The 23784-nt window shown below is 43.2% G+C and overlaps 1 protein-coding gene across 1 annotated transcript in view; it reads left to right on the top strand.

Annotated features, from left to right (window-relative positions):
• SPOCK1 (SPARC (osteonectin), cwcv and kazal like domains proteoglycan 1) overlaps positions 1 to 23784 on the top strand; it is a 324732-nt gene that overhangs the window by 292881 nt on the left and 8067 nt on the right. The window contains exons 7-9 of the mRNA XM_026101957.2: positions 13741 to 13857; positions 21307 to 21528; positions 22375 to 22437. Coding sequence (XP_025957742.1) covers positions 13741 to 13857; positions 21307 to 21528; positions 22375 to 22437 — 402 coding nt within the window. The remainder of the gene's footprint in view (positions 1 to 13740; positions 13858 to 21306; positions 21529 to 22374; positions 22438 to 23784) is intronic.

Raw genomic sequence — 23784 nt, 5'->3', positions numbered from 1 at the left:
ATCTTACCCATTTGACGCAATGTCCATAATAACAGTCAGTCTACAACCTATTCCCCCCTTTTCCACTTTTTCCCTTCCCAGAAGGGAACCAGCCTCCCTCGTCACCGATGAGTCACCATCCTGCCCCCACGCTCCTTCAGGACCTTTTACCCCCCTTGGGGTAAATTGGGGAAATTTTTAAATTTAGCCCATTAGGCTCTCAATTCAGCTGCTTTTCTAGACTAAAAACACAAAAAAAAAGCATTGGAGAAGAACAGAGAATACCTCATCAAACTCCATTATTAGAAACACTTATTTTAACATTCCTTAACATATTAGCACGAATCTTTCTCATGCTCATTATTGGTCTTCATCTCTTGACTAGAAGCCAGGAGTAAAATTACCTTTAGCTTCCTAGATAAAAAGCACTTCTTGGTTCTAGATCTGCAATCCCAAGCCATTTGCAAGTACATGCTAAAAGCAAGGCTTGATAGCAGCGCAGCGCCGCTTGCATTAGACGCAAGGAAATGATAAGCGAAGAATGAAGCAATCTTTGCTACTCAGTACAAGACATGACTGTTGTGTTCTACCTGGGCAGTTTTCAGAAACGCGACAGATAATTTGGCACCACCGTTAAAACGCTTATTCCAGCCAGTGGCCCCAGCACCCATAGGTCACCCTGCTACCCACCCTGTTCGGTTAATGCACGTTGTAAGCATTGTATAGCTACTAACGTGTTTCTTTTCTGGATGAAAGACTATCACTGGAATCAGGGGAAGCATTCAAGCTTCTGCTCAAGTTAGTCTGAACATTTCTAATTGGCTTAATAGGTAAATTTATCCATCTTCACGTGTAGGATGTAACATTTATTAGTTTTACTCATCTCTAGCCAAGTTTAACATCAATATTTTAAGCCATTCCAGAGACTACATTTTAAACAAGATTTGATTATCAAACTTACTGAATCCTTAGGGGACCAGATTTATCATCCAGACTGCAATCTTCACTGTTAGCCGCGTAAAACCCAAGCAGCTCAGCTCTGCTGTCAGCTACCCCTGTGACCACGTTGGCTAGCAGAGGACTGACATCTGGCACATTGTCATCCAAGAGGGTAATTGTGCCTGTGTTGTCTGACGCTTTACGTCAGAAAAACAGAATTATATTGAATAAGCATATAGCTTTATGGATACCAAGCATGATTAGCCACAACATGTGTTGTTATTTGTAATCAGGAAATTATTTGTAATCCTTTGAGTGTTTTAAGTTTTTGAAATGAAACACATACCAAACATAGTCTGGTTAGTTATTAGCTTACAATAAAATAATAGGACTCTGCTCTTTTCACCTGATGGCTGCTTTTGCTGAAAACGACAGGGATAGCAAATACTATACTAAACGTCTGTAAACTTACAGGTATTTTAATGTCCTCCTTTTAATGTCCAAGAACCTGGGGCAGTATTGGAAAAGCATGTTCCTGCTCTTTAGTGGAGGAGAAAACCACTAAAAGGGCCAGAATGTGGAAAGGATCTTTGAGGAGCATCACAGGAATATCGAAAGCTAAAATCTACAAAGCAGTGCTTTTGGAGCAGACTGAATAACAAATGTAAATAGCCTTTCAGTCTGCTGCGCCTGTACTAATCTGACTCAGTTACACCCCGGTAAATCCAGAATGTTGGAAAAGCAGAATAAGGCCCATCATCTGATTTGCATAATGCAGTCAAAATGTGCCAAAATGTAGGGTATGAAGTGGATAGGCTTTGTCAGGAGCTGTGAATCCTCACGTATAGAGCGTGCCGGGCTGGACCTCTTACAGCATTTATTAATAGCAAACACTTTGGGAGCGTTGATCCGTGGCCGCTCTGATTGAATCGTTATTGCGTGCGGCGGTGGCGGTGGGTTCCCAGGAGCCGTGCTGGCCCTCCGTCGACACGCGGGCTGCTGGTCCGCTCCTGGAGCAGAGCTCGCCCCTGCTCCTCCGTTTAGCCCCTACCGTTCCTGCCATTTAATTCTCCTCCAAATGACTCAAGTTCAAAGATCCAGGTTGTTTTCACTTTCGTTTAAGCCCTCAGCATTAAGCATCTTGGCCTGAGAAAGGAGGTCTACTTCACAGCCAGCCTTTTCCCCTTTGCTTTGCTTTTCTTTTCGCTCAGTCTTGTCTGTGCTTTGGGGAGATGATAATAATTGCTTCTACAAAGGCTTACAATGACCCTACAATACCCTCTGTCAGCCTGGCTGCTTTCAAAGCTTCCTCAACCACAGTTCCAAATCTGTCTTTTTTTTTTTTAATAAATTCTGCTCACACAGGCCATTTTTATCCTTTTCGGAATTGCTCAGCTCATGGCTTTCGTAATGCCACAGGATGGTTTTGATCTTACTCACTGCTTTTGTTTGGTTGTTAAATATTTTAACAGTGCAAATATTAAAAAAAAGAAAAGAAAAAAAAGAAAATCAGGACATTTTCAATAAGTTGTAGCCCTGAGTACACAAAACTCAATCCTCCCACTAAAAGACTTTAGAAATACACAAATGCATACGAAGGGCTGAGAAAAGAATTGACTTTTTTAAGTGATTCTTCAAAATAAGCATTAACAGGAGATTTTTGCAGCTCCGTTCCTTACTTTTTTGAAGTTATTGATTCCCACAGCATCTCGGTGGCCAGGTGCTCATTAGTAGCCTCATCTCACCCTTCTCTTTATACTCTTGAATGAAGTTACGTGGCTACAGGAGGTACGTGGCACAGTAGGTAAATCAGGGACAGTAGCTTTTTTGAGCCTGTTTTATCTACAGCCTTCTCTGACACTAAGCTCAGCTTAGCTTTCCTCTTTTTAAACCCTTCCTCCTTGGGAAGTTGTCTGACCAGGACCCCAAACCCCTACTTGCCACGCTTGCCTACTTGTCACTCCATAGTGAGAGCTATGGTTTTAAGTGCCCTGCTTAATCTAATGCCTTTGAGCATGTATGAACCAACCCACACAAGTGTATTTGCTCTTATATCGATTGAGGTTCACTCTTGTGAAGTTAATAGTACTTCATTGGTGTGAAACTGGTAGTTATTAAATGCTACTCAGATCTTAAACTCATTCCATTTTGATTCTCAAAATATTTTGTATTTTCTTGCTAAAATTACCCTTCACTTGATTGGAACGCGTTGCCTTGAACATTGGGTTTCTGCTATGTAGTTCCTGGCTGGATTTATGTATTTCTTGGTTTTGCAAGGTGCATTTCTGCAGAGAGAGTCTGCTTTCCTTCCAGGGGATCTTTGCAATCCACTGGGGAGCTATGTTCTCTCATTTGCACTTTCTTATTGGATTTCAATTAATTTTCCCAACAATTTGCTGGAAGAATTCCTGTGAGACATCTTCAAATGCTCCTAGCCCCATGCTGTCCGACAACTCCTCATTTTCTCTACTGGGGTTGTGTGTGTTTTCTCATTTAGAATAATTCACCACATGACAACATTTTGCATTAATGAAGCCCTGGTGGTATCAAATGTGATAACGTTCAGTAGGGAACATAAGACAATAAATACAGGGATACACACAGTATAAAACAAAAATCAGTTGATGTGCAAAATAAGTTAATGAGGGGGAAAAATAGTTTCTGCTAGCATATGCTGACTCATGAGTATCTCTTGCTCCATCCTGCTCAAGCATGGACAAACTGGATTTATCTATCACTTTGCAAGGGTCCCTGAGGAAGCAGATAGAGATGGTGGACTCCAGTAAAACTGAAGTGAATCTCCTCAATTGCTTCTCATGCTGCTGTGTATGATGGAGCACTAGCTAGGTCCACCCGGCAAAAATGCGCCCTTCTGATAAATTCTTGGGTCTAAATTGCAGCTTTCAGGCAATATCCTAAGTGATGACAGGGGCTCTGAGAAGGATACAGGGTAGCTTTTCCTATGGCAAAGCAGATCATTCAAGTAGTAGTCAGTGCGTTTATTGGCTCCCCAGAAATGCCGTGTAGCAGGATACACATAGGCTACAAAAGAGAGTTTCTTTGGCATTTCTGTGCTTTGGTCATAGAAACGGTATTCTGAGCATAATTTCTTCATATAGCAGAAGTGATCATTACCATAAGGATGGATAGCCCAAACCTTTACCTCCAGAACAGGCATCTTCCAGTCCAGCACAAGCTGGCATTCAGATCTTGCTAGCCACAAAAAGAATACCTTGTCTTACTAAAGCAAACAAAAATAGTAATTATTAACATATATCCAGTGATAATCCTAATTCAGATAGTCGTATGTTCTTTCCTGCCATCAGTACGCATTCCCTAATGGAAACTCGCTTGGAGCTAATTGGACTGGAAGGCGGAGTGGATAGGGACAGGCCATGAGGAGATGAATCCTGCAGTCCAGCTCCTATTGCAAAAAGAAAGTGTACCGTGAATATTTTTTCCTCTGCTTTTAAGGACTACTAAGAGACAAGAGCATTGCTCTCTGCTTTATGATTGCCCCACTTAAAACATGTCTTAGGAAAATAGTATGCATGCTGGAGATGGGTGGAGATGAGGGTTACTGAGTTGCAACATAAGCTAAGAAGCCAAATAATTGCAAACAAAACCAAAGATTGCTTCAAAATTTAATGCTGGTGTTTTTTGAAGTTGTTCTTTTTCAGAAACTCATGTTTTCTATTTCACTTTTAATTTCTTCTCTTCCTTAGTTGTCACATTTCAATCGGTCTCAGCTGTAGCTGTTGTCCAGCTGATTCCTGCCACACCTCTCTTTACCTCTTTGAAACCTTCAAGGACTGAGTCATGCTTCTAGAACTGGAAGTTGTGCTGAGTTGTTTGAATGGTTTCAAAATGAGGCGAGTAATCCACTGGAAAAACACTATAAGTGAAATAAATCTAATTATATACATTGCATAAAACAAATAGCTTCCACTAAAATGCACAATTTCTGTTCTTTAACAGAAAAGTTAATATTTTAGTATTTAGTTAGGTATTCACTAAGGAAATCCATGAAAATCATAGTTTTCATTTTATTTCCCAAGTTTCCCATGGGCAGAAAATAAAAGAAGCAAATTATGAAAACATTCACTTTTTGTGAAACAAAAAAAAACAATAACCATCTGGGAACTCATTAATTTTGGATTTGAACAAACTTACAAAGATGGAGTAGTGTCAGAAGAACAGAAGTGTGTAGGAGAAGCAATTTTATCCTATGAACCACTCAAGAATTCATGCATTTTAAAGGAATAGTATCAAATAATAATGAATATCACTGTTTACCATGATACTTGACAAAAATGAACTGCCGACACTTTTTTTTTTTCATTTTTTACAGAAGTGTTGCATGTGCTTAGGCTCTAACATGGGCGTTCTGTTTTTACTTCTTTCTCTCTATATAATCTTTTAATTTATGTTCTTGGCTGTTACCTTCCTGCTCAAACTGCACATAAATAGATGTGGCCATTTCTCCTCAAATACTGTCAAATCACTAATTTCACTACCTGAGTTCTGCTTTCTCAAGCTCAGGGCCATTTTCATCACAGAAATGAGCAGCTGCCCTTATCATCAACAGCTCAAGCTATTTCCAGCCATTGTAATTCAGAACATTTTTATGGAAGATCAGAATCTAAAATTTCTCCCTATTCAGCTCAGGAAAGTGGAGCAAAACAACCTCCTGGATGTAGACAGCTTCAGCAGGTTGGCGTCACTCTTTCGGCTGTGCTTTTGGAAACACTTCCACAGAAAATTCAAATGTAGGCAGTGTGACAGCAGATACTGTTTGTATAAAAGACCCAGCCCTCAATTATCTCATTTTAACCCCCATCAACTACATTTCCACCTGTAATTATTAATCTGGTTTTGCTTATTTACTATCTGAAACACCTGAGAGCATGGTATCTGCTAAGAACTTACCAGTACTGTCAAGTATCTGTGAAAACCTTCTGCCAACTGTTAGCTGGGGGTGAGCAACACTGCTTTAAAATCAAACCAACCATCCATTTTTGTCCCTTGCAAAGACCATCCCGTGCTGAATTTCCCAGGCCAGGCGTACAGGTAGTGGGGTGGCTTCGCTAGGGCTCAACACCACCAATATCGGGCGCAAGTGTGTGTCTCCTCATGGCAATGATGTGTGATGAGAACAGCCCCACTAAGAAGGGGGAGGAAGGAAGGGAGGTGAGGTCTCTGCAAAGATCTGGTTTCATCCAGAGACTTTTTTTTCTCGGGCATAGTCCGTTCAGTTTGGCTTGTTTGTTTGTTGTTTCGTTTTTTAAATGATATGATAGTGTCTATTGCTCGTTTCAAGTGGCATGGTAGAATCTGAATGAAAACATCAGGGTGAGGCAGTGAGTGAATTTTGGGAGGATAGGAACCATGCAGGAGGTGGCATCTTCATGATTAGTACCACACATCATAGACAAAATCTGATGAGGGAGGGTGCTCCCCCAAGTCTTCCTGCCCAGTTCTCAAAGACCTCCAGCATCTTCATAGCTGGGATGCATTTCAAATAAACGTCCGGATTCGTTATGTGCCTAGCAAAGATGGACTTCCCAGGGTTTTCACAATTAACAAGAGCACAAAAGGATCTAGCATTGGGTACTATAAAAGCAGATGAATGCTTTGCCTACAGCTTTAAAAATGTAGCTCTCAATCTGTGTATATACAGTTCTCCCTGCATTTTGTGCCTTAAATGTACCATTTTAAGGGGAGCTTCGGATCAAAGCCTGTTTCTTCCTCACCATAACCCAGCTGTTCCTGTGATCATCTCAGAGTCTGAACTGCAGGCTCTTGGCATCTGCCACTTTTCTTATGAGACTGGGCAAAATCATGGCAGGAGGATCTAAGGTGGCTATTGGCATAGGTGCCATCCCGGTGGAGGATCAGCCACTGGATGCCAGGAAGGGGGCACAGCAAATAGCTGCCTAGACAATCCATTCACTTCTTCTTCATAAAAATTCTTGTCCTCTTACTTCATTTTTTAGTTATAAGAAGTTGCCTGAGGCCTCAAAGAAATGAGCAAATTAACGTTACCCCTTCCAACCCAAAATGGTGAAGTACTTGTGAAGGCAAGTGTTGGCGCACCAAAATATCGCAGCTAAACCACTTGGAATTGTCTACAAGTGGCTCATATGCACGTGTGCTTGCAGGAGGTGAAGGGCTGGCACAGTGCTGAATTTCTCTTCAGGCTTACTTTCAAATCAGCTCCTGCAGCGGCAGTCTCTAGAATATGCTCTGTATTTTGCATTTCTGAGAGCAGACCTGCTCTCTAAAGCATGAAAGCTGATTTTTTTTACTTTAGTTTTAAAGCCTGTTGTGATAATGCACACACATACAGGTGCAATTATACCTTCCCTAGAAGAGAGAAATTGTAGTGACGTTTGTCAGAGAAAGCATGATTACAATGGCACATTTTCTTCTTAGGAGAAGAATATAAAAATTCCTATTTAGTACAAAAGATAAGCATTATCTTTTGTCAATTTGCACACTATGATAAGTTCATATTAATTTTTTTAAACAATGTATTATTACAATGTTTTTAAATATTTGCATTTTACCAATTTGCATGCGTTACTTTGCCCCGATTGTCATTTTAGTCATTCTTCAAGCATACAAAAAAGAGACTTTTTTTTTCTTTTGAATTGTTGAAACAATGTATGTCTGATTTCTAACTGGAGGAATATAATATCAATATTGGCCAGTGTCCTGTAGGTTGCTGCTGTGTCACATTTTAACTACAACTAAATGGACTTGTCCTCCAGGCTTACAGGGCAAATGACTGAACTGCTTGTTGTGACTGATGTGTCTTGCAAACGCAGCACCTTTTTTGCTGCTTGTGAGCCCAGCAGGAATCCAGGCTCATCTCCGTCCATGCTCCCGCTCCCTCTGGCCGCGTGGGAACGCCAAGGCTGAAATTTCCGACTAGGGGTTCAGAGCGCTTCTCTTGCAATATTTTCCATTTCCTATCCATAGTACTTGGCTGCTCACCTAGATCAGAAGACATTGGTGCTGCTTCTTGGCAGGGTGTTTGCATCTTTTTCAGCAGGACACTCAAAATTCGTGACCTGTTTTGGGAGAAGTAATCACTTTCAGAACTAGGCTGCATTCGCACTGCCGCTGGTTATAGCCTGCATCACTGTGTCTTCAACACCTGATCTGCCCAGCCTAATGTTTGACTGATGCAGTTCATCCATTGCACTGTGTCCTATGTGGCAGGTGGGAGTTTTCAGGGATATACATTTTTATGAGTTTGAAACCGCAGAGAGATCTCACTTCAGGTGCAAGGCCTTCGGACTCCCCTTGCCTAGCCCTCTGCCAAAAGACGACCATTGCTTTCCCTTCATCTAGACCTTTTTAGGTTTAGATTTTACTGCAATGGGGTATAATTGATGCTGAAAATACTTCATTGTGGGACAGAAAAAGTAAAAGCTGGTGTTTAGATCATATGCACAGAATACAGAAAAGTTAATTGCACTGTAAAGATTACCTTGGTTTCTGTTGTGTACTTTCCATAATTGTTTTTACTCTGAAGTATCCTCTGTGTGTGCCTGTGCACACGTGTATCCCTAAGGAGTTTCCAGCTGAATTGTATCAGGACAGGCTTCCTTTGCATGGAATGAGCACTAACCTCGCAATAGCTGAATATACATTTTTTAAAGCTTTGCTATTTTATTTTGCATTTCTCTGCATTTGCTGTTCCCTTTCCTCTACAGTGCAGAGACAGCTGAAGCCAGCCTGCCTCTCGGGGACTGTTCCCATGCTGAACTTTGGCAGTCGGGGAGCAGCAAATTTGCTCCTCAGTCTTTACCTGTGAGGCTCATTTAGTGTTGTAAAACAATAATATGAATCCAGATGACCTATCTTTCCAGATGTACTTGGTAAAAAATACATTTGCTTCAAGAATGATGCTAATAACAATAGTAATGATAATGCAACAAATACATGCTGGATAGATGAGTGATAATAAAGAAGTCAAACAATAAAAAGCAGGTTGCACCCACATTCTCTGCATCTTACTACACAATTTGCTTTCTGGGAAATACAGCACTGAATGTGTCCCTGCAACCCTTTCCTGGACAGTACAGACCACTTGCTCCTCATGTAGTACCACAACATTACGTCAGCAAGCTAGACATTAAAACAGTGATGTACTTCCTTAGTACTTTGTTTAGTTTTGTTTGGTTTGTTTAGAGTTAACTGCAGTATGAATTATAAGCCTTGTTTTGTTAGTGGTAGATTTTGCAATATTGTTTTGCTAGGCTGGAGTAAAACTGGGATGTGAGAAAGCATTCAATATTGATTTATTCTTCTACAACTGAGTTCAGTTTCAATGTTGATTTCTGGCACTGGGCATCTTTGAAAGCCTCTCTCTTAAAGAATGAAATTAAACATTATACTGTAAATTTTCAGCAATGTATATAGATTAGTATCTGCAGAGTTGAAAAACTCCTTAACAGAAGCATGGCCTATAAAAACTTGAACCTTTGCAGCATGCTAATGGCTTTCCATTAGGTCAGATTAATGTTTTTTGTTGGGTGAAATAGGTATTTAGCAACATTGCTTTCAGTTTGTTAGGAATAAATAACTGCTGGACCAATTGCTTTACCCTTGGGAATAAATTGGCACTTTCAGTGCTTGCTGTTAAATCATCTCTGCAGGACAGCCATAGCCTCTGCAGCTTCTGATCTGGGGATGGCAGTTGGATTTGGGAGCAAACATATCCTCCTCCTTGATATATCCTCCTCCTCTATTTTTCCCTTTTTAAAATGTGTAGGAAACAAATTGAAGGCAAATCCTTTCATCTTGAAGAAAATATACACCTCAGTGAAAAATGCATACTTGCGTATGTTTGCATGAGCGTCCTTCTCCCGGCAGGAGCTCCTAGAGTGGGTGGTGACAGTTGACTGGAGAGACTGCTAGAGCAGGGCGATGGCAAGATCCCTCCCTTGGGGTTTCTCTTCATCCCAGGTTTTCTTAATCAGTGCATCAAGTCATGTCAATACCCCTATGGTTTGCCACCTACGTATTCTCTCCTTATAGATCTTCAAATAGCAACAGAGACCCATTATCCCATCTATTCCTCCTACAACCCTATTCTTCTCATCTGATAGCTGTTACTTGAAACCTGTATTAATGCTAAAAAGGTACATTTGCACTGCATTTTTCATGCAGAAGGTTCTTAAAATGCCGTACAAGTTAAATTGATGCAAATTTATATATGAGGATCTTAGATGTAAGACTCCTCAGAGCTATCCTTCCTAATTGTTTGATATGTAACTAGTGGGCTGTACCACCAGAAATAAATCATTAAGTGCTGTGATTCCCAGATACCCAGCCGGAGGCTGGACCTGACTCTGTGTGTGTTAAACACACGCCCTCAATATCAAGCCACTTTGAAGTGCCTCAAATAATGTGTCCCTAAATAAACCACCTGAGAGTGATTAGAGACGTTTGAAAGTGTTGATATAGGCTCCTATATCAACAAATAAAATGCAGCTCCATTAGGTAGGAAGGCAGACTCTTTTTAATCCTGCACAGTAGTATTAAAATAGAATTTAATATAAGAAATGGAAAGTAATATTTCCTCCACTTTAATGTTGAGGGGAAAGCAAGATTGAGGGGATTAAATTACTTGAATTGAAATTTAATCAGAGCCAGGTGTTAAATTTTTGTAGTCTTGTGAAGAAATTCATTATTCACCACATATTAAAAGAACAGTACGTTCTTGTTTTACTTGTAAAACAGCAGTAACTCGTCTGAAGAAAGATCACAGCCCTAAGTGAGAACCCTGACGGAGTATCTGCCGCTGGGTCGCCCGTAAGCAACGCGCTCCAGAAATATCTGTTATTTGCAAAAAAACTTCCAGTGTGCAAAAAACGCCTGTGCTGGGGCTTCCTGTCGAGTCACGCTAACGCCGAGCTCCAGGAGGAATCTGCAAGCTCTGGTGCGTCTTGCAGACTTGTTGGTGAAAACCAAGCACGGCCCGTGCGCCGGTGTTCAGGACCGCCCGCAGAGTGATGAAGGAGGGGACCTTCATGGAGGCCACAGCGTGGGCGAGACTGGTGGCCCGTCCTCGCCCTGTCCAAATCTAGGGAAATACCGTTTCCGAATGACAAGAGGCGATGGGATTCGTGCGTGTTTGACAGCTCAAACAGCATCCCGCGGCCTCTTCAACTTACCGTAGCTTGCAGCGGCACATAAGGTTGTCTCCGTACATGAAAGCACGTGCATCTGAATAAGGAAAAACCCCACGGGGTATTTTCTTTGATTTTTTTTGTAATGGATTAACATCCCGAATCACTGAAGTTACTGAATTAACGTGTGCGAGGCTCAGCATAGCTGTAGTTAAGGCAGTGAGGACGTCAGGAACGGGTGGTCGTGGTACGGATTTTCAGCCTTGGCTTCCCAAAGGTGTCGTGTGCCAGCACAACTATTTCATAAACTTCAGTTCTGCACGTGACTCCTTCCTTAGCCTGCTGAACCTGCTTGTTTTCTCCCGGCTGATGTAATCAGTAGTCAAAGCAGTGTTTATAAGTGCATTTTTGCCTGGAGATGCGTTTGTGAAATACTCCGAGCATATGGATAACCTGTCATGTATGAGGAACTGGCTAAGCACCACTTGCTTGGCATGCACTCTGCTTCTCCTTCTTCCTTCCCAAAAGCGACTTTCAAAGGGCAAGACAGGTACTTGTCAGAAGGAAAGAAAAGATGCTGTCTACTTCTAATTTTGAAAGATGATATAGTCGAGGGTAAATTCTTCCCCAGAAAATATTAGTGAAGACAGGGGATTAAAAAGGAGACTGTTGCGGTCGCTCATGTTCCTGTCAAAGCCTGATAATATTTAGACAAAATTAGTGTCTGATGGCAATTTAAGGGGGGGGGGGGTGTTAAATCTCCCAACCCATGCAGAAGCAGCGTCTCCCTCACTTGTAGCCTATATTTAGCTACCCAACTCCTGTTGAAAGTCATGCGGGATAGAAACCTCATTATCTTTCCAAATCTGCCCTAAATTCACAAAATATCATATCATTCATGCCTGCCTCAAGCTAGCTGGTGCCTGAATGCTTATTACCTGTAAAATTAGTTGTCTTCCTACCTTCTCACCCCTGCAGGCAGCATCTCCTGCTTAGGGGTCGTTAGCGCTGGGATGGTGGGGCCCGTCCCGGTGTTGCGATTCCTCCCTGGCGGAGGACCTCAGCTGGGAGGGATGGGATGGGGGTGATACGGCGTGACAAGTTCCTTATGGGAAGGATGGCGTGGGGGCCTCAAGAGTCTTATCCTTCTATGACTTGTGTTATAAGCTGTAAAGATAAAATAGTATACAGTGAGCAAAATATAAGTATATTATAAATATATAATATTTAAAACAATATTAATTTATAAATATGTTTATAAATAATATATGTTATTTATAAATATATTTATTATATCTTATTACATAAAATGGAAGTATGAATTTTAAAAAGTGATAAAATATAAGCCTCTTCAGTAATATAAGCCACATTAGAGTTAATATTGCATTGTCTTCGGGTTTTTTTTACCTTGATTGGTTTTTTTTCCAAAACTCCAATCTTTAAGACCTGGTTTTTCCTTACATGGACAGCCTTAGTGGGACAGTGATTCTTATATGTTTATTTTTAATAAGAAAATCTATCAAGCTCTTTTAGCGTTACAGCAGAATGGGAAAATCTCTCCCTATCTTTTTCTCCCCCAACCCCAAATATGCTAAAAGACTTTCCACTTAGAAAACCCTGTAGCATCTTATTTTTAACTTCAGCATTACTTCTGACCGAAAAAACTAGAAACCAAGCTGTACTCGCCACAGCTATTAAGTAGCAATGAGTTCATTGCAGTCATCGAAGTGAGTTTAACCTGGGAAGACGAGCGGTGGGACTTGATCTTCAATAAGTTGGTGGGAGGAATATTATAATGTGCAGTGAATTGGAGAAGACTTATTGTGCTTTACCCTGTGAAGGATGTCTGCCTCTATTGCATAAAATCTGGCTTTGTGTTCCCAGAAACGGCATTTAAAATGTAGAGCGAGTACACAGCAGGAATAATAAAATGGCCTGAGCATGGTAATTTCAAGCAGTAACCAATATAGAAACAAGAAGACTTTTTTCTTACAGAAACTGGTGACTAATGTAGCTTTTTTACTTAAAAATATTTGTTTTAGCTGGACATTAACCTCTTGGCAGAGATTTCTGGAAAAAATAGATATTTGGCAGTAAAATTTCATAAAGAATGGAAGCAGGGAATGCTTCACCTAGCAAACAAGCAAGAGCTGACAACCTTCAGAGGTGGCAAGTCTCATTTGCAGCAGAACTAGAGCAACATGACAGTTTTCTTTTATATGTATATAAAGAAATATAGATAGATATATACATATAGCTATTTATATATTTCCTATTACTGTAACAATAAATGAAATGTGGGTTATAAATTACTCATAGTATCATGTTCAAGTAGTATGTCTAGAGAACTCTTCCCTCCCCACTCCCATCTATTTGACTGGGATATTTATCTGAAATCCTAAGAGATGAGAGCAGTTAAGTTGAGCAGTCACATAGCCCCACCTGAGAACTTGCAAACAATCATTGGAGTCATTTCTTCCATCAACTTAAATTCATTATGACTTCCTTACATTTTCTTTTTAACTTGCACACTTTTCCCTAACCTTCTCTTTTACTTTGAAGCTCTTATAGCAAGGACTTTGCAACTCTGAATAAATAATATTTTTCTAACAGAATATTTGGAGAAAGTGTTTTGCTGATGCTCTTGATTGAGTGGGTTTCTGTGTTCTCTCTCCAGCTTGCACAGACAAGGAATTGAGGAGTCTCGCCTCGCGACTAAAAGACTGGTTCGGTGCTCTGCACGAGGATGCAAATCGCGTCATCAAGCCAACCAGCTCGGAGACAGCACAAGGCAGTAAGCAGATGCCCTCCGGGTTGCGTGTCGGGCATTGCAGGCGGCTCCGTGGACCGTCAGAGCAAGCGGCTGAGCTCAGCTCTTCACGCTGCCAGGTTGCAGGTGTCTGCAAGTATGCGGTTGCACAGGGGACCTGATCCTGCAAATAGCTCCACCGGTTTCTAAAGGAGCTGCAGTCACTGTGCTCTCTCTGCCTCAAGCTGCTTTAAAACCAGCAGTGCGAAGCAGTGAGACCTTTACAAGTTAGGCAGGCAAATAGCTCAGTCTGGAGGCCACGGAGGCCACATCTAGACTTGTAAATAAAACTTCCCAGGGACTTTTCTCAAGCCCTGAGGTTAAGTGGTGTGACACAGTTCATGTCCGTACAGCTAAACTCCGTGGCCAGGGTCCAAACCAGGGTGGCTGCATCCCAGTCCTCTATCGGGGATGGACCATGGCCCGGGCTCACCCCCAGTCTGTGCCCACTGCCTGCCCCAGGGTAAGTGGCACGAGCCAAGACCGGGGTTTACAGGCACAGAGGAAACTATGCCACTGTTGAAAAAGACTCACTTAGACTTTATTTTGCAATTTCCAGCTAACAAGTTATATAAGAAAAAGAATAATGAAAATATCCATGCCACAGCCACAGAGCTGGCATAGTTAAACGGTGCGGAAAGCTGGAATTGCATGCACAGAGAAAAGGTGGGCTTATCTGTTGTGTCCCAGGTATTTAATAATACCTTCTAAGCTTCTGTTGATGCTTTAAGAAAAAAAAGAAGAAAACAGATAGTTTAGAGGACATTTACTCTCTGTGGGTTGAACCACTATGACTGATTTTGATGTCATTTACCCACCAAGAAGGGGAAGGACTCAGATAACGGCGTCAAAGGAGGTTATGCTCATCAGAAAGCAGATACAAACTTATTTTCTATAAGGACTTATTAATTCTCTCAAACAGTGTGTCCCAAAATACATGGGCCTCTGCCTTGCAAAGTAAGATGCACAAGTTTTATCTAGGTATCTGACTCATCTTCACTTCACTGCCCTAATTCAAGCCTGGGTCCACACAACCATACATTAAAGGCTTCAAACAGCTGCTCTCTTTTCCTGCTCTTTTGATGTCAGTGGCTAGTTTCTTTAGTCATTTAGTCACTTTCAGTAGTCATTTATTTTCAACAAAGTCTCTATCTTTGAAGCAGTATGTCCTATTTTTCTTTTTAACAGTCCTCTGAAAAGAATATTCTTACCATGCAAAAGAAGCTCAACAGTAGTGCAAAAAGGCAGTTGGGCATACAGCTAATCAGGGCTTCAAGATGTGAATTCATTTCAGGCCCCGTCATAGAAAACTCCACAGAGAGGAAACTTTGTCTGAAGTCCTTTGGGCCCACAACCACGTGTAAAGATGATGTTCCCTATGCAGAAGACCCAGGGGCTTCTCATGAAAAGCTTAGCCAAAGGCCAAAGACCAAATTGATTCCTCGAGGATTTTTTTGTTGGAGCAATTTCAGTGAGAAAAACAATTCTGGTAATTCTGCAGTGTTTGCTCTGATTCACAGAGGAGCCGTTATCTCTTTTTAGTTTAGTTTGATTCCTGGCAGCTTTTATATGAAAGGCTGCCTTGATGATCTTAAACACTTGATCTCAACAATGTTCATTTTTAGGCTGTTGACTTAGTTTGGCACATATTCTTGTTTTCTTATGTGTCAGTGGGAAAAAAAAAAGAAACTTTATGAATAAACATGCTTAAATCTTTACTGAACGCCACAAAACTTGGGCTTGTTTTTCTTTTTAAGAAGATTGCATCACTATTCATGAATTAATCTGCGTGTGCCAAATTCTACAGCCTCAGTTCTCTCCGGTAGTACTGGAAATGCGCATTGAGTAAGGACAGCAGGATTTCGCTTCCTCTAACTTCAAACGTTCGTAAGAATAAAAGACATCTTAAATGAGGCTCAAAATTCAAAACAAAGTTCACAGACCCAAACTGAAAAAAATATTTGTGTGAATCCTGGCAAACAGGACACACGCAGCTCTAGAAGTATGCTCTGACGTACCCATCGCTCTTTTTTTATCGCTCTGCGTGCATTCCCCTCCTTATCAGGCTGATGGCTTCATTAAACTGAACTGGTTTGGTTATGCCTGTAGTGTCTTAAAAGGCATATGCATCCTCAAAGTAATCCATTTTGGGTATGCCCCCGTGGCAGTAAAAGGGAACAGATGGTGGGAAGTGATGACTACGATGCCTCGGACACATCAGCTGTCTGGAGAAGGTGTTCCAGCAGAGATTTCTCCATGCTACATTAAATTTTCAAGATGCTACTGTGAGTGTAAATAAGCTTTTTGAATGTATTAAGTTCACCCTCAGCTGAAGAAAAAAGTTCACTTTTTCTTTTTTTTAAACTCTTTTGAAAGGAAAGGGATGAGGGCGAGTCGTTGGTGTTTCAGATCTCAGACCTGCGCTCAATATTGCTATCTGCCAGACCCTAACGAAGCACCATTGACCAGGAACTCTGTCTTCCACAGTCTTTGTACAATTGAAGCTACCTCAATAAATAATATAAACATGACCAACTCAGGGACATGTTTGAAATAAGAAAATAATAACACTAATTAGGTACTAAGATCCAATTCAAATTGCTCCAGAGCCTGTCGATAATTCACAACATTCCCTCGTTGTATCTAGATAGTCTCTTTGGTTGGAGTGGGAGTTGTTTTTCTCTTATTAGAGATCTGTACAATACAAAGGATCCTTTCTGCGGAACATTTCTTCTCCTCCGTCTTTTATTTTAAGTGATGGAGGAAATTAGGTTAATTATTCCCCTGTTAATTAAATTGTAGTATACTTTAATAAAATAAATCTGACTCATGTAAGTCAACTCTTGAAGGGAGAGAAATAATTCTATGTGCGAGAAGGTCTGTTTATTTTTAATTAGGAATTTCACTCAAAGATTTTTTTTATTTAATTTTCTTTTAATTCAGTGGAGATGGAGCATTTTAGGTATTAATGGGATATCAAGACTTTCACACGTAGGTTGCTGGCTTGAATTCCTTCCCGATCTGCAGCGAATGAGAGTTGTTAGGCCACTGAGCAGCTGTCAGATGGAAGGAGAAACATGATGGTCTCAGTCCAGGTCCTTGCGAGCAGGTGTGTGACATGGAGCAGCCACTACCACGTTGACACTAATTGACATCCTCATTGGCGGTCTCTGCGGAGACCCATGAGCAGCCGGGTTATGAAGGCTGCTCTCCTCTCCGACCTCTAACCATAGTTGCTGCAGGGCTGCGTTGAGGCAGAGAAAGACACAGAAAAGATCTCACTGAGGCTGCTGTTGCACCAGGTCCTCTGGGCTCAAAATCCAGCTTACTAACCTAAGAACATTGTTCATCACAGAACTGCAGAATGCGCTTTATTTCATCCAGCATATTGCACCATATGGGTAAGAAAATTTATCAGAAGACTGCAGGAAGGAGCCATTAATTCATTCAGCGCTGCTTGGCCTCCCCTCATCTGCCGTGTGTGAGGCAAACCTGACTCTGTCACACCAAGCGTCAGCGCCTGGCACGGTGACTTCCCAGATGAAGTAGCTGCGGAGCGTTTTCCGCCGGCCGCCCGCTCACGCACGGGAGCAGCGCCCGCCTCGTGCTCAGGGCACTCGCTGCGCTGGGGTGGCAGAGAGCTGCCAGCACCCTTGGTCTCTGCTGCAGACACAGCAGAGCAAAGGCAATTTACAGGTGGTAGGATGATGTGGAGATAGATGCTGCTGTGCACCTTCACCCACGTGCTGAAGGACAATTAAAGTGTTAGCCTTTTCGCTGGTAGTAACCAGCTAGCTAAGAGCTTTCTGTAGCACCTCGCTCTGTAATGTTTAAAGGCTTGCAGACTATGCAGTCTGATACGCAGAACTGCTTAATAGCACAGCCTCCTAAAAAGCTCCCTTGTTTATAAGAAATTGCTGTCAAAAACTCTTCAGCTGATGTAATTAAGTGTCTTCATAAGTGACCTTGCGCGCCTGTGTCTTTCATACAAGCACGGATGGCACACCACAGAGCAGCCTCTTAGGCGCGTTGGTGGCTCTCTGGTGACCTGTGCAGATGGCCTGGCACTGGAGCCAGGCTGCTGTCGTGTCCCAGGGTGCCGTCGTCCATGCAAGAGCGCCCAGCAGGGAGGAAAGCAAGAGTCAGAAATAATCCACACACACTGTCGGGGGAAGTTCTCCGCCAGATCTCTGCATCGACCCTCACCGGCTGGGAGGTGACCGGTGGATGGCCGAGGGGCTGAGCAACACGTGCTCTGCAGAACCGGTTGCATGAGAGACCTTGCAGCAGGACATCCCACAGTGTGGCATGAGGACCATCCCCAGAGAGGACATCTGCCCCACGGAGGGGACTCAGGCACAGTGGACACACGTACAAAGCAGGACCCACCATACCAGCCCTGCTCCTCTGCGCTGTGGAAAGGCAAAGTCAAGGGCTCTGAAATCTTTCACTTGACAAGAGATTGCACAGTGACCAAACCCTGCTTGCCTTCTTCATATGAATGAAATAATTGCAGTCGATAGTCCTAATTGCTTCAGCAAGGTGAGCAGGATTACTCCCTACATCTATTCATACGGCCTTTTTCACTGTGCTCAAATTTGATTAGATAACGTTAGAGGAGATAACAGCACAAAAATGTGATAAAAAGTTCAGCGTGATCTCTCTCTTCCCTGCCTGAGCTGCCGCTAGCCCTGAGGAAACGGCGTCACCCTCTTCCTTTCTTAGAGAAACGTGTGCTAGGACTGACATAAGCCTTCCCGTTAGTTAACCCTTCTGATCATGCCTCCGTGCTCACCGACAACCCTCAGCTGCAGTGACAAATAAAAAGCACAGCTTCCAGCGTAGAGCGCTGCCCTCCCTTGGATTAATACTTAAAATAGCAGGTAGGCTGCAGAGCTTGGGAAAACTGTCAGTGGGACTCTGGCAACATCTTCGGTTTGGCTTTAACGAAGTGGCATCTGGAAATGGGACTTGACAGTTAACAGCAAGTGAGGCTAAGCTTGACCTCTTTCCGTGAAAGCAGCAAAGAGAAAAAGCCCGTCAGTCTTCTGCAGGTCACCCAAAGCAGGCTGAGTAGTGCATGGGCAGGTTTGCTGCACGCAGCCGAAGCAGCACGACGCAGCATGCCCAGGGCGCGGGGTTCAGGTGCCCTCCAGGCATGTAAATCCCTAACCAGGGTATTCGTGTTTCTGAGTCCTCATGGGAACCAGTATGCTTATTCTCAGATTTGTTAGCTCTAGACCACAAATATACTTTCTTGCATCGTAGATAATTTGGAAATTAGTCCATGTTTGAACCAGGCTTTCAAAATACAGTCAGTGTGCGGACTTATAATGCCCTGTCTTGTTTGTGAGAAAAGGCAATGGGAGCCATGGGTGTCACGGCTGACACTGTTGTGGGTGTTCACGACAGGCCACCTGATCAGGAAGAGGAAGTCAATGAGGGCTTCTGCAGACAGCTGCCAGTAGCCTCATGATCACAGGCCCTGGTTCTCATGGAGGACTTCAACCACCCTGATATCGGCTGGAAAGACAGCACAGCTAGGCACACACAGTCCGGGAGGTTCCTGCAGAGCACTGATGATAACTTTTTGACACAGCTGGTGGAGGAGCTAGCGAGGAGAGGCGTGCTGCTGGACCTTGTACTAACAGAGAAGGACTGGTTGGAGATGGGAAGGCTGAGGGCAGCCTTGGCTGCAGTGACCTTGGGATGGTAGAGTTCAGGATCCTGCAAGGAGAAAGCAGGGCAATAAGTAGGATCGCAACCCTGGACGTCATGAGAGCAAACTTTGGCCTCTTCAGGGACCTGCTTGGAGGAATCCCATGGGTTAGGGCCCTAGAAGGAAGGGGGGTCCAAGAGAGCTGGTTAATATTCAAGCATCACTTCCTCCAAGTTCAAGATCGGTGCATCCCTATGAGTACTATGAGTAAGAAGTCAAGCAAAGGGGGCAGGAGACCTGCATGGATGAGCAAGGAGCTCCTGGCAAAACTCAAGCAGAAGAAGGAAGTATACAGCGTGTAGAAAAAAGGGACAGGCCTCTTGGGAGGAATATAGGAATGTTGTCAGAGTATGCAGGGATGCGACGAGGAAGGCTAAGGCCCATTTGGAATTAAATCTGGCAAGGGCAACAAGAAGGGCTTCTTCAAATGTATCAATAGCAAAAGGAAGACTAGGGAAAATGTGGGCCCGCTGCTTTTCAGTGGTGCCCAGTGACAGGACAAGAGGCAACAGGCACAAACTGAAACACAGGAAGTTCCATCTGAATATGAGGAAAAACTTCTTTACTGTGAGAGTGACAGAGCACTGCAACAGGTTGCCCAGAGAGGTTGTAGAGTCTCCTTCTCTGGAGATATTCAAAATCTGCCTGGACGCGATCCTGTGCAACGAGCTCTAGGTGACCCAGCTTGAGCAGGGGGGTTGGACTAGATGATCTCCAGAGGTCCATTCCAACCTCAACCATTCTGTGATTCTGTGTGATTCTGTGACTCTCTTTGTAGAGGAGGCAGAATAGGGGAGTGTGCATTTCTCATATACGATGTGAGTCTCTGCACATTTCTCATATACGTGTGGGTATATGCACGACTTAGTCTTGCCGTGGTACCACCGCTGCTGCAGTCTTTTAAGGATTCGAGCCATTATAATGAGTGATGGTGATGGTTTCCAAAGTGCTAGAAGAACACATTCCCATTTTGTCACAGAATCCTGGAGCAGGCAAGAAGGAACAGTGCTGGTGTGGCGTACGAGAGCAGGAGCTGCCTCTCCTGTGCATTTGCACTGGTCTGGATCTCCCAGCTGAGCACTGTGACTCCTCGGAGCGGTGCAAGCAAAAGGGACGCTCCCTCGCGTCCCCCCCTCACTCCCCCAGTGAGTTTGCAGGCCAGACCTCAGCACTGGTTGCTCACCGCAGGAGGCATGGCCTGGAGGAGGGAGAAGCCTGGATGAGAGGTGGGAGGTGAGAGCACGCTAGGAAAGAATTTGGTCAGGGAACTAGAAAGAGGTCTGGGAAACAGCATTTAAACTGCATTTTGCCTCAGCCTAGTTTGAAAACACAGTGGATGCAGCCTTTTCTCATCACGTTTCAGTTTCTTGGAATAAGGCCAACCCACTTGGGACTGAGAATGGAAAAAAAAAGAAAATATATGCGATTGAGTTTGCTTTTGAGTACAAATAAGTTTGAATTACAGTAATCAGCTCCGAACCTCAACCCTCCCTGCCCGCCAGTTTATAAAGAGTGTGAATAGTGTTGTAGTCTGTAGTCATGTTCAGGTTTTAAGCTTTATTCATGCAGTTGTCTTAGAATTTGTTCTGTATTGGGCAGATCAGGTCAATGTTCAGAGTCCAGCTGAAAAAAGTCAGGAAGGCTGTAGCTTGGCGATGATGCCTGTGCAGTGCATGCAGTGATTCACACGGGGATATTTGCCCATCTTCTTCCAGGATTTGACACCAGCATACTACCGATCTGTAAGGATTCCTTAGGCTGGATGTTCAACAAGCTTGACATGAACTACGACCTGCTGCTGGATCCCTCGGAGATCAGTGCCATTTATCTTGATAAGTATGAGCCATGCGTTAAGCCTCTCTTCAACTCTTGCGACTCCTTCAAAGATGGAAAGCTTTCCAACAACGAGTGGTGCTACTGCTTTCAGAAGCCGGGCGGTGAGTTGTTCTGCTTCACAGAGTCAAACTGATTCATGCCGCGTTGGTGAGAATTGCTGAGGTTGCTGTAATTCTATAATATTCACGTTTAATAATGTGTAAGCAAAATCAGCGTTTTAGGCTAAGTGGTTTTATATTATTGCTGTTGTTTGTTACCAGTGTTTAGGCCAGGCAGACATGCCAATCCTCACTGGAAGGATGACAATAATCCTTTTAAATATAATTAAGGAGACACTCAACTGAACAAGGAGAAGACTTGAAGCAGCCAAACTGCAATGTATAGACCCCTAAAGGAGATGGGCCTGGGCTGGTCAAAGTGCTGAGGACCCCCTGCAAGCAGTAGGGACCTTCAGCTCCTCTACCTGTGTGAAAGCAATATAGACATGTACACATCACTCAGCTTGTTTGCCCGCAAAACTAATTCCAATGTTTGCCCAAACTGGTAACACTGGTAATAAGCTTGGAGCTTTGCTCCAATCAGAAGTACTGGTCTCTCATGCATCACATCTTCAAAATTATTGCTGGTTTAACATTAATGTTTCAAAATTTTAATAGTTCAAGTATTTCAGTTTGGCATTTTCACATGGCTATATTTTCCAGAGCCAGAAAAGAGGAGAAACAATGAAAGCGGCCCCCAAACAGTATTTTCAACTGCAGTGTGTTGCAAATTTTTTTTTAATTAGTAGAGCTAATGACACAAATTTGTTTTGCAGTACAGTATCAGCATATGGGCCTGTTTCATTCCCAGGGGTACAGGCATCTACATTTCATGTCAATAGTGAAACCAGTCATTAGAGAGTCTGTCCTGCACCATCTGGAAGCTGATTCTCATACTCTGTATTTCAGGTCTTCCTTGCCAGAATGAAATGAATAGAATTCAAAAGCTAAGTAGAGGGAAGAGTCTGTTGGGTAAGTTCGATTACTTGCTGTTCATTTACTCAACTAATTAAAGCTTCTGTGATTATTGTAACTTTCTGTGCAGCAACCGTGTTTCAATTAGGGACTAATGTTTTGAGTCGGGAGTGTGCACCGCAGAGCGTCAGCCTGGCGCTGGGCAGTGAAATGGAAGATGGGAGAGCGATGTACAGCGCAGGTGGCAGCGGATTAGGGACAGATTTACAGCTCTCCAAAAATGTAAACCCTAGTGTGCACCAAGCTTAAAGCTGCCTTCATCACCTGGAAGGTCAATACTGAGTACAAAGTCTGCTTGATGCTCAAACCTCCTATTTTTGGCGGCACAGTGCATGGGTGATGAGTTCATGTCATCTTCCAGTTGCAGTGCAATACACGCATTCCTCACGGTTCAGGTTTGTATAATCACCCTGAAGAAATTTTTCGGTGTACTACTGCGGGTGTATGACACTCAGATCCAGGCCATGGAAACAGGGATTTGCATCTCCTCATTTTTAGCATCTCTGCAGGATGGTCTTGTGCGCTGGAGCTGTGATAGTGCCTGCCCCTCTCTCCCTTCGCTGCTGGGAGCCTGACCTGATTCATCTCATAATGCACGGGATATCTAAAATTAGGTGGAATAATCCCCCATACGGCATTGTTCCATTTAATTGCTGAAAAATCAGGTTGTTAAACTGGGTTATTTTAATGAAACTTATTCTACACCCTAAAATCGCATGGTATGATGTACCTAGAGTTTCTGTGGTGTTATCTTAGTGAAGTTTCTGTCCCGGTGTGTTCGTGTACATAGCCCCAAATCATGCGAGGCAGATCAGCACACAGTAAAGTCTATTTGTTTATAGAAGGCGCTGGATCTAGCCCTTGGGGAGCCCGGTGTACCGCAGAAGTAGGCTGTCAGGCCCATCAGCAGCAGCTCATCTTCACTTCTTACAGCGTCGTTAGCTGCCGCGCAGAGCGTGCATGCCACAGTCTCTGGCGAAATGCATCTCCGAGTTTTGTCTGCTTCTCAGGTTGCTCTCAGATTTAATCTGTATATTCTGGATACCCATTAGCAGACCCTGCAAACAGCTTCTGCAAAGCTCGTCTTTGCCAAACCCTGACATTCCCAGGAGCCAGTGCTGTTTGGCCTCCAGGTTCAGGCTACCTTAGAAACCATTCCAGCCTGGATTACTTTGTTTAAAATCAGAATAAGCATGCCCAGAGGTCACAGCGGGTAGGGTTTAGTTCTGTCACCATTCTTAGGATGTTTGCATAAAGGCTAAGATGTTTCAGAGCTGCTGCTCCTGCTGCTCATAGCTGCAGAAGTGAAGGGAGGGCTGATCACTCGGCTGTGTGTGTGTGCCA

Source organism: Dromaius novaehollandiae, chromosome 15 (genome assembly GCF_036370855.1).
Source record: "Dromaius novaehollandiae isolate bDroNov1 chromosome 15, bDroNov1.hap1, whole genome shotgun sequence".
NCBI lineage: Eukaryota > Metazoa > Chordata > Aves > Casuariiformes > Dromaiidae > Dromaius > Dromaius novaehollandiae.
This window is presented reverse-complemented; position numbering and strand designations above follow the sequence as displayed.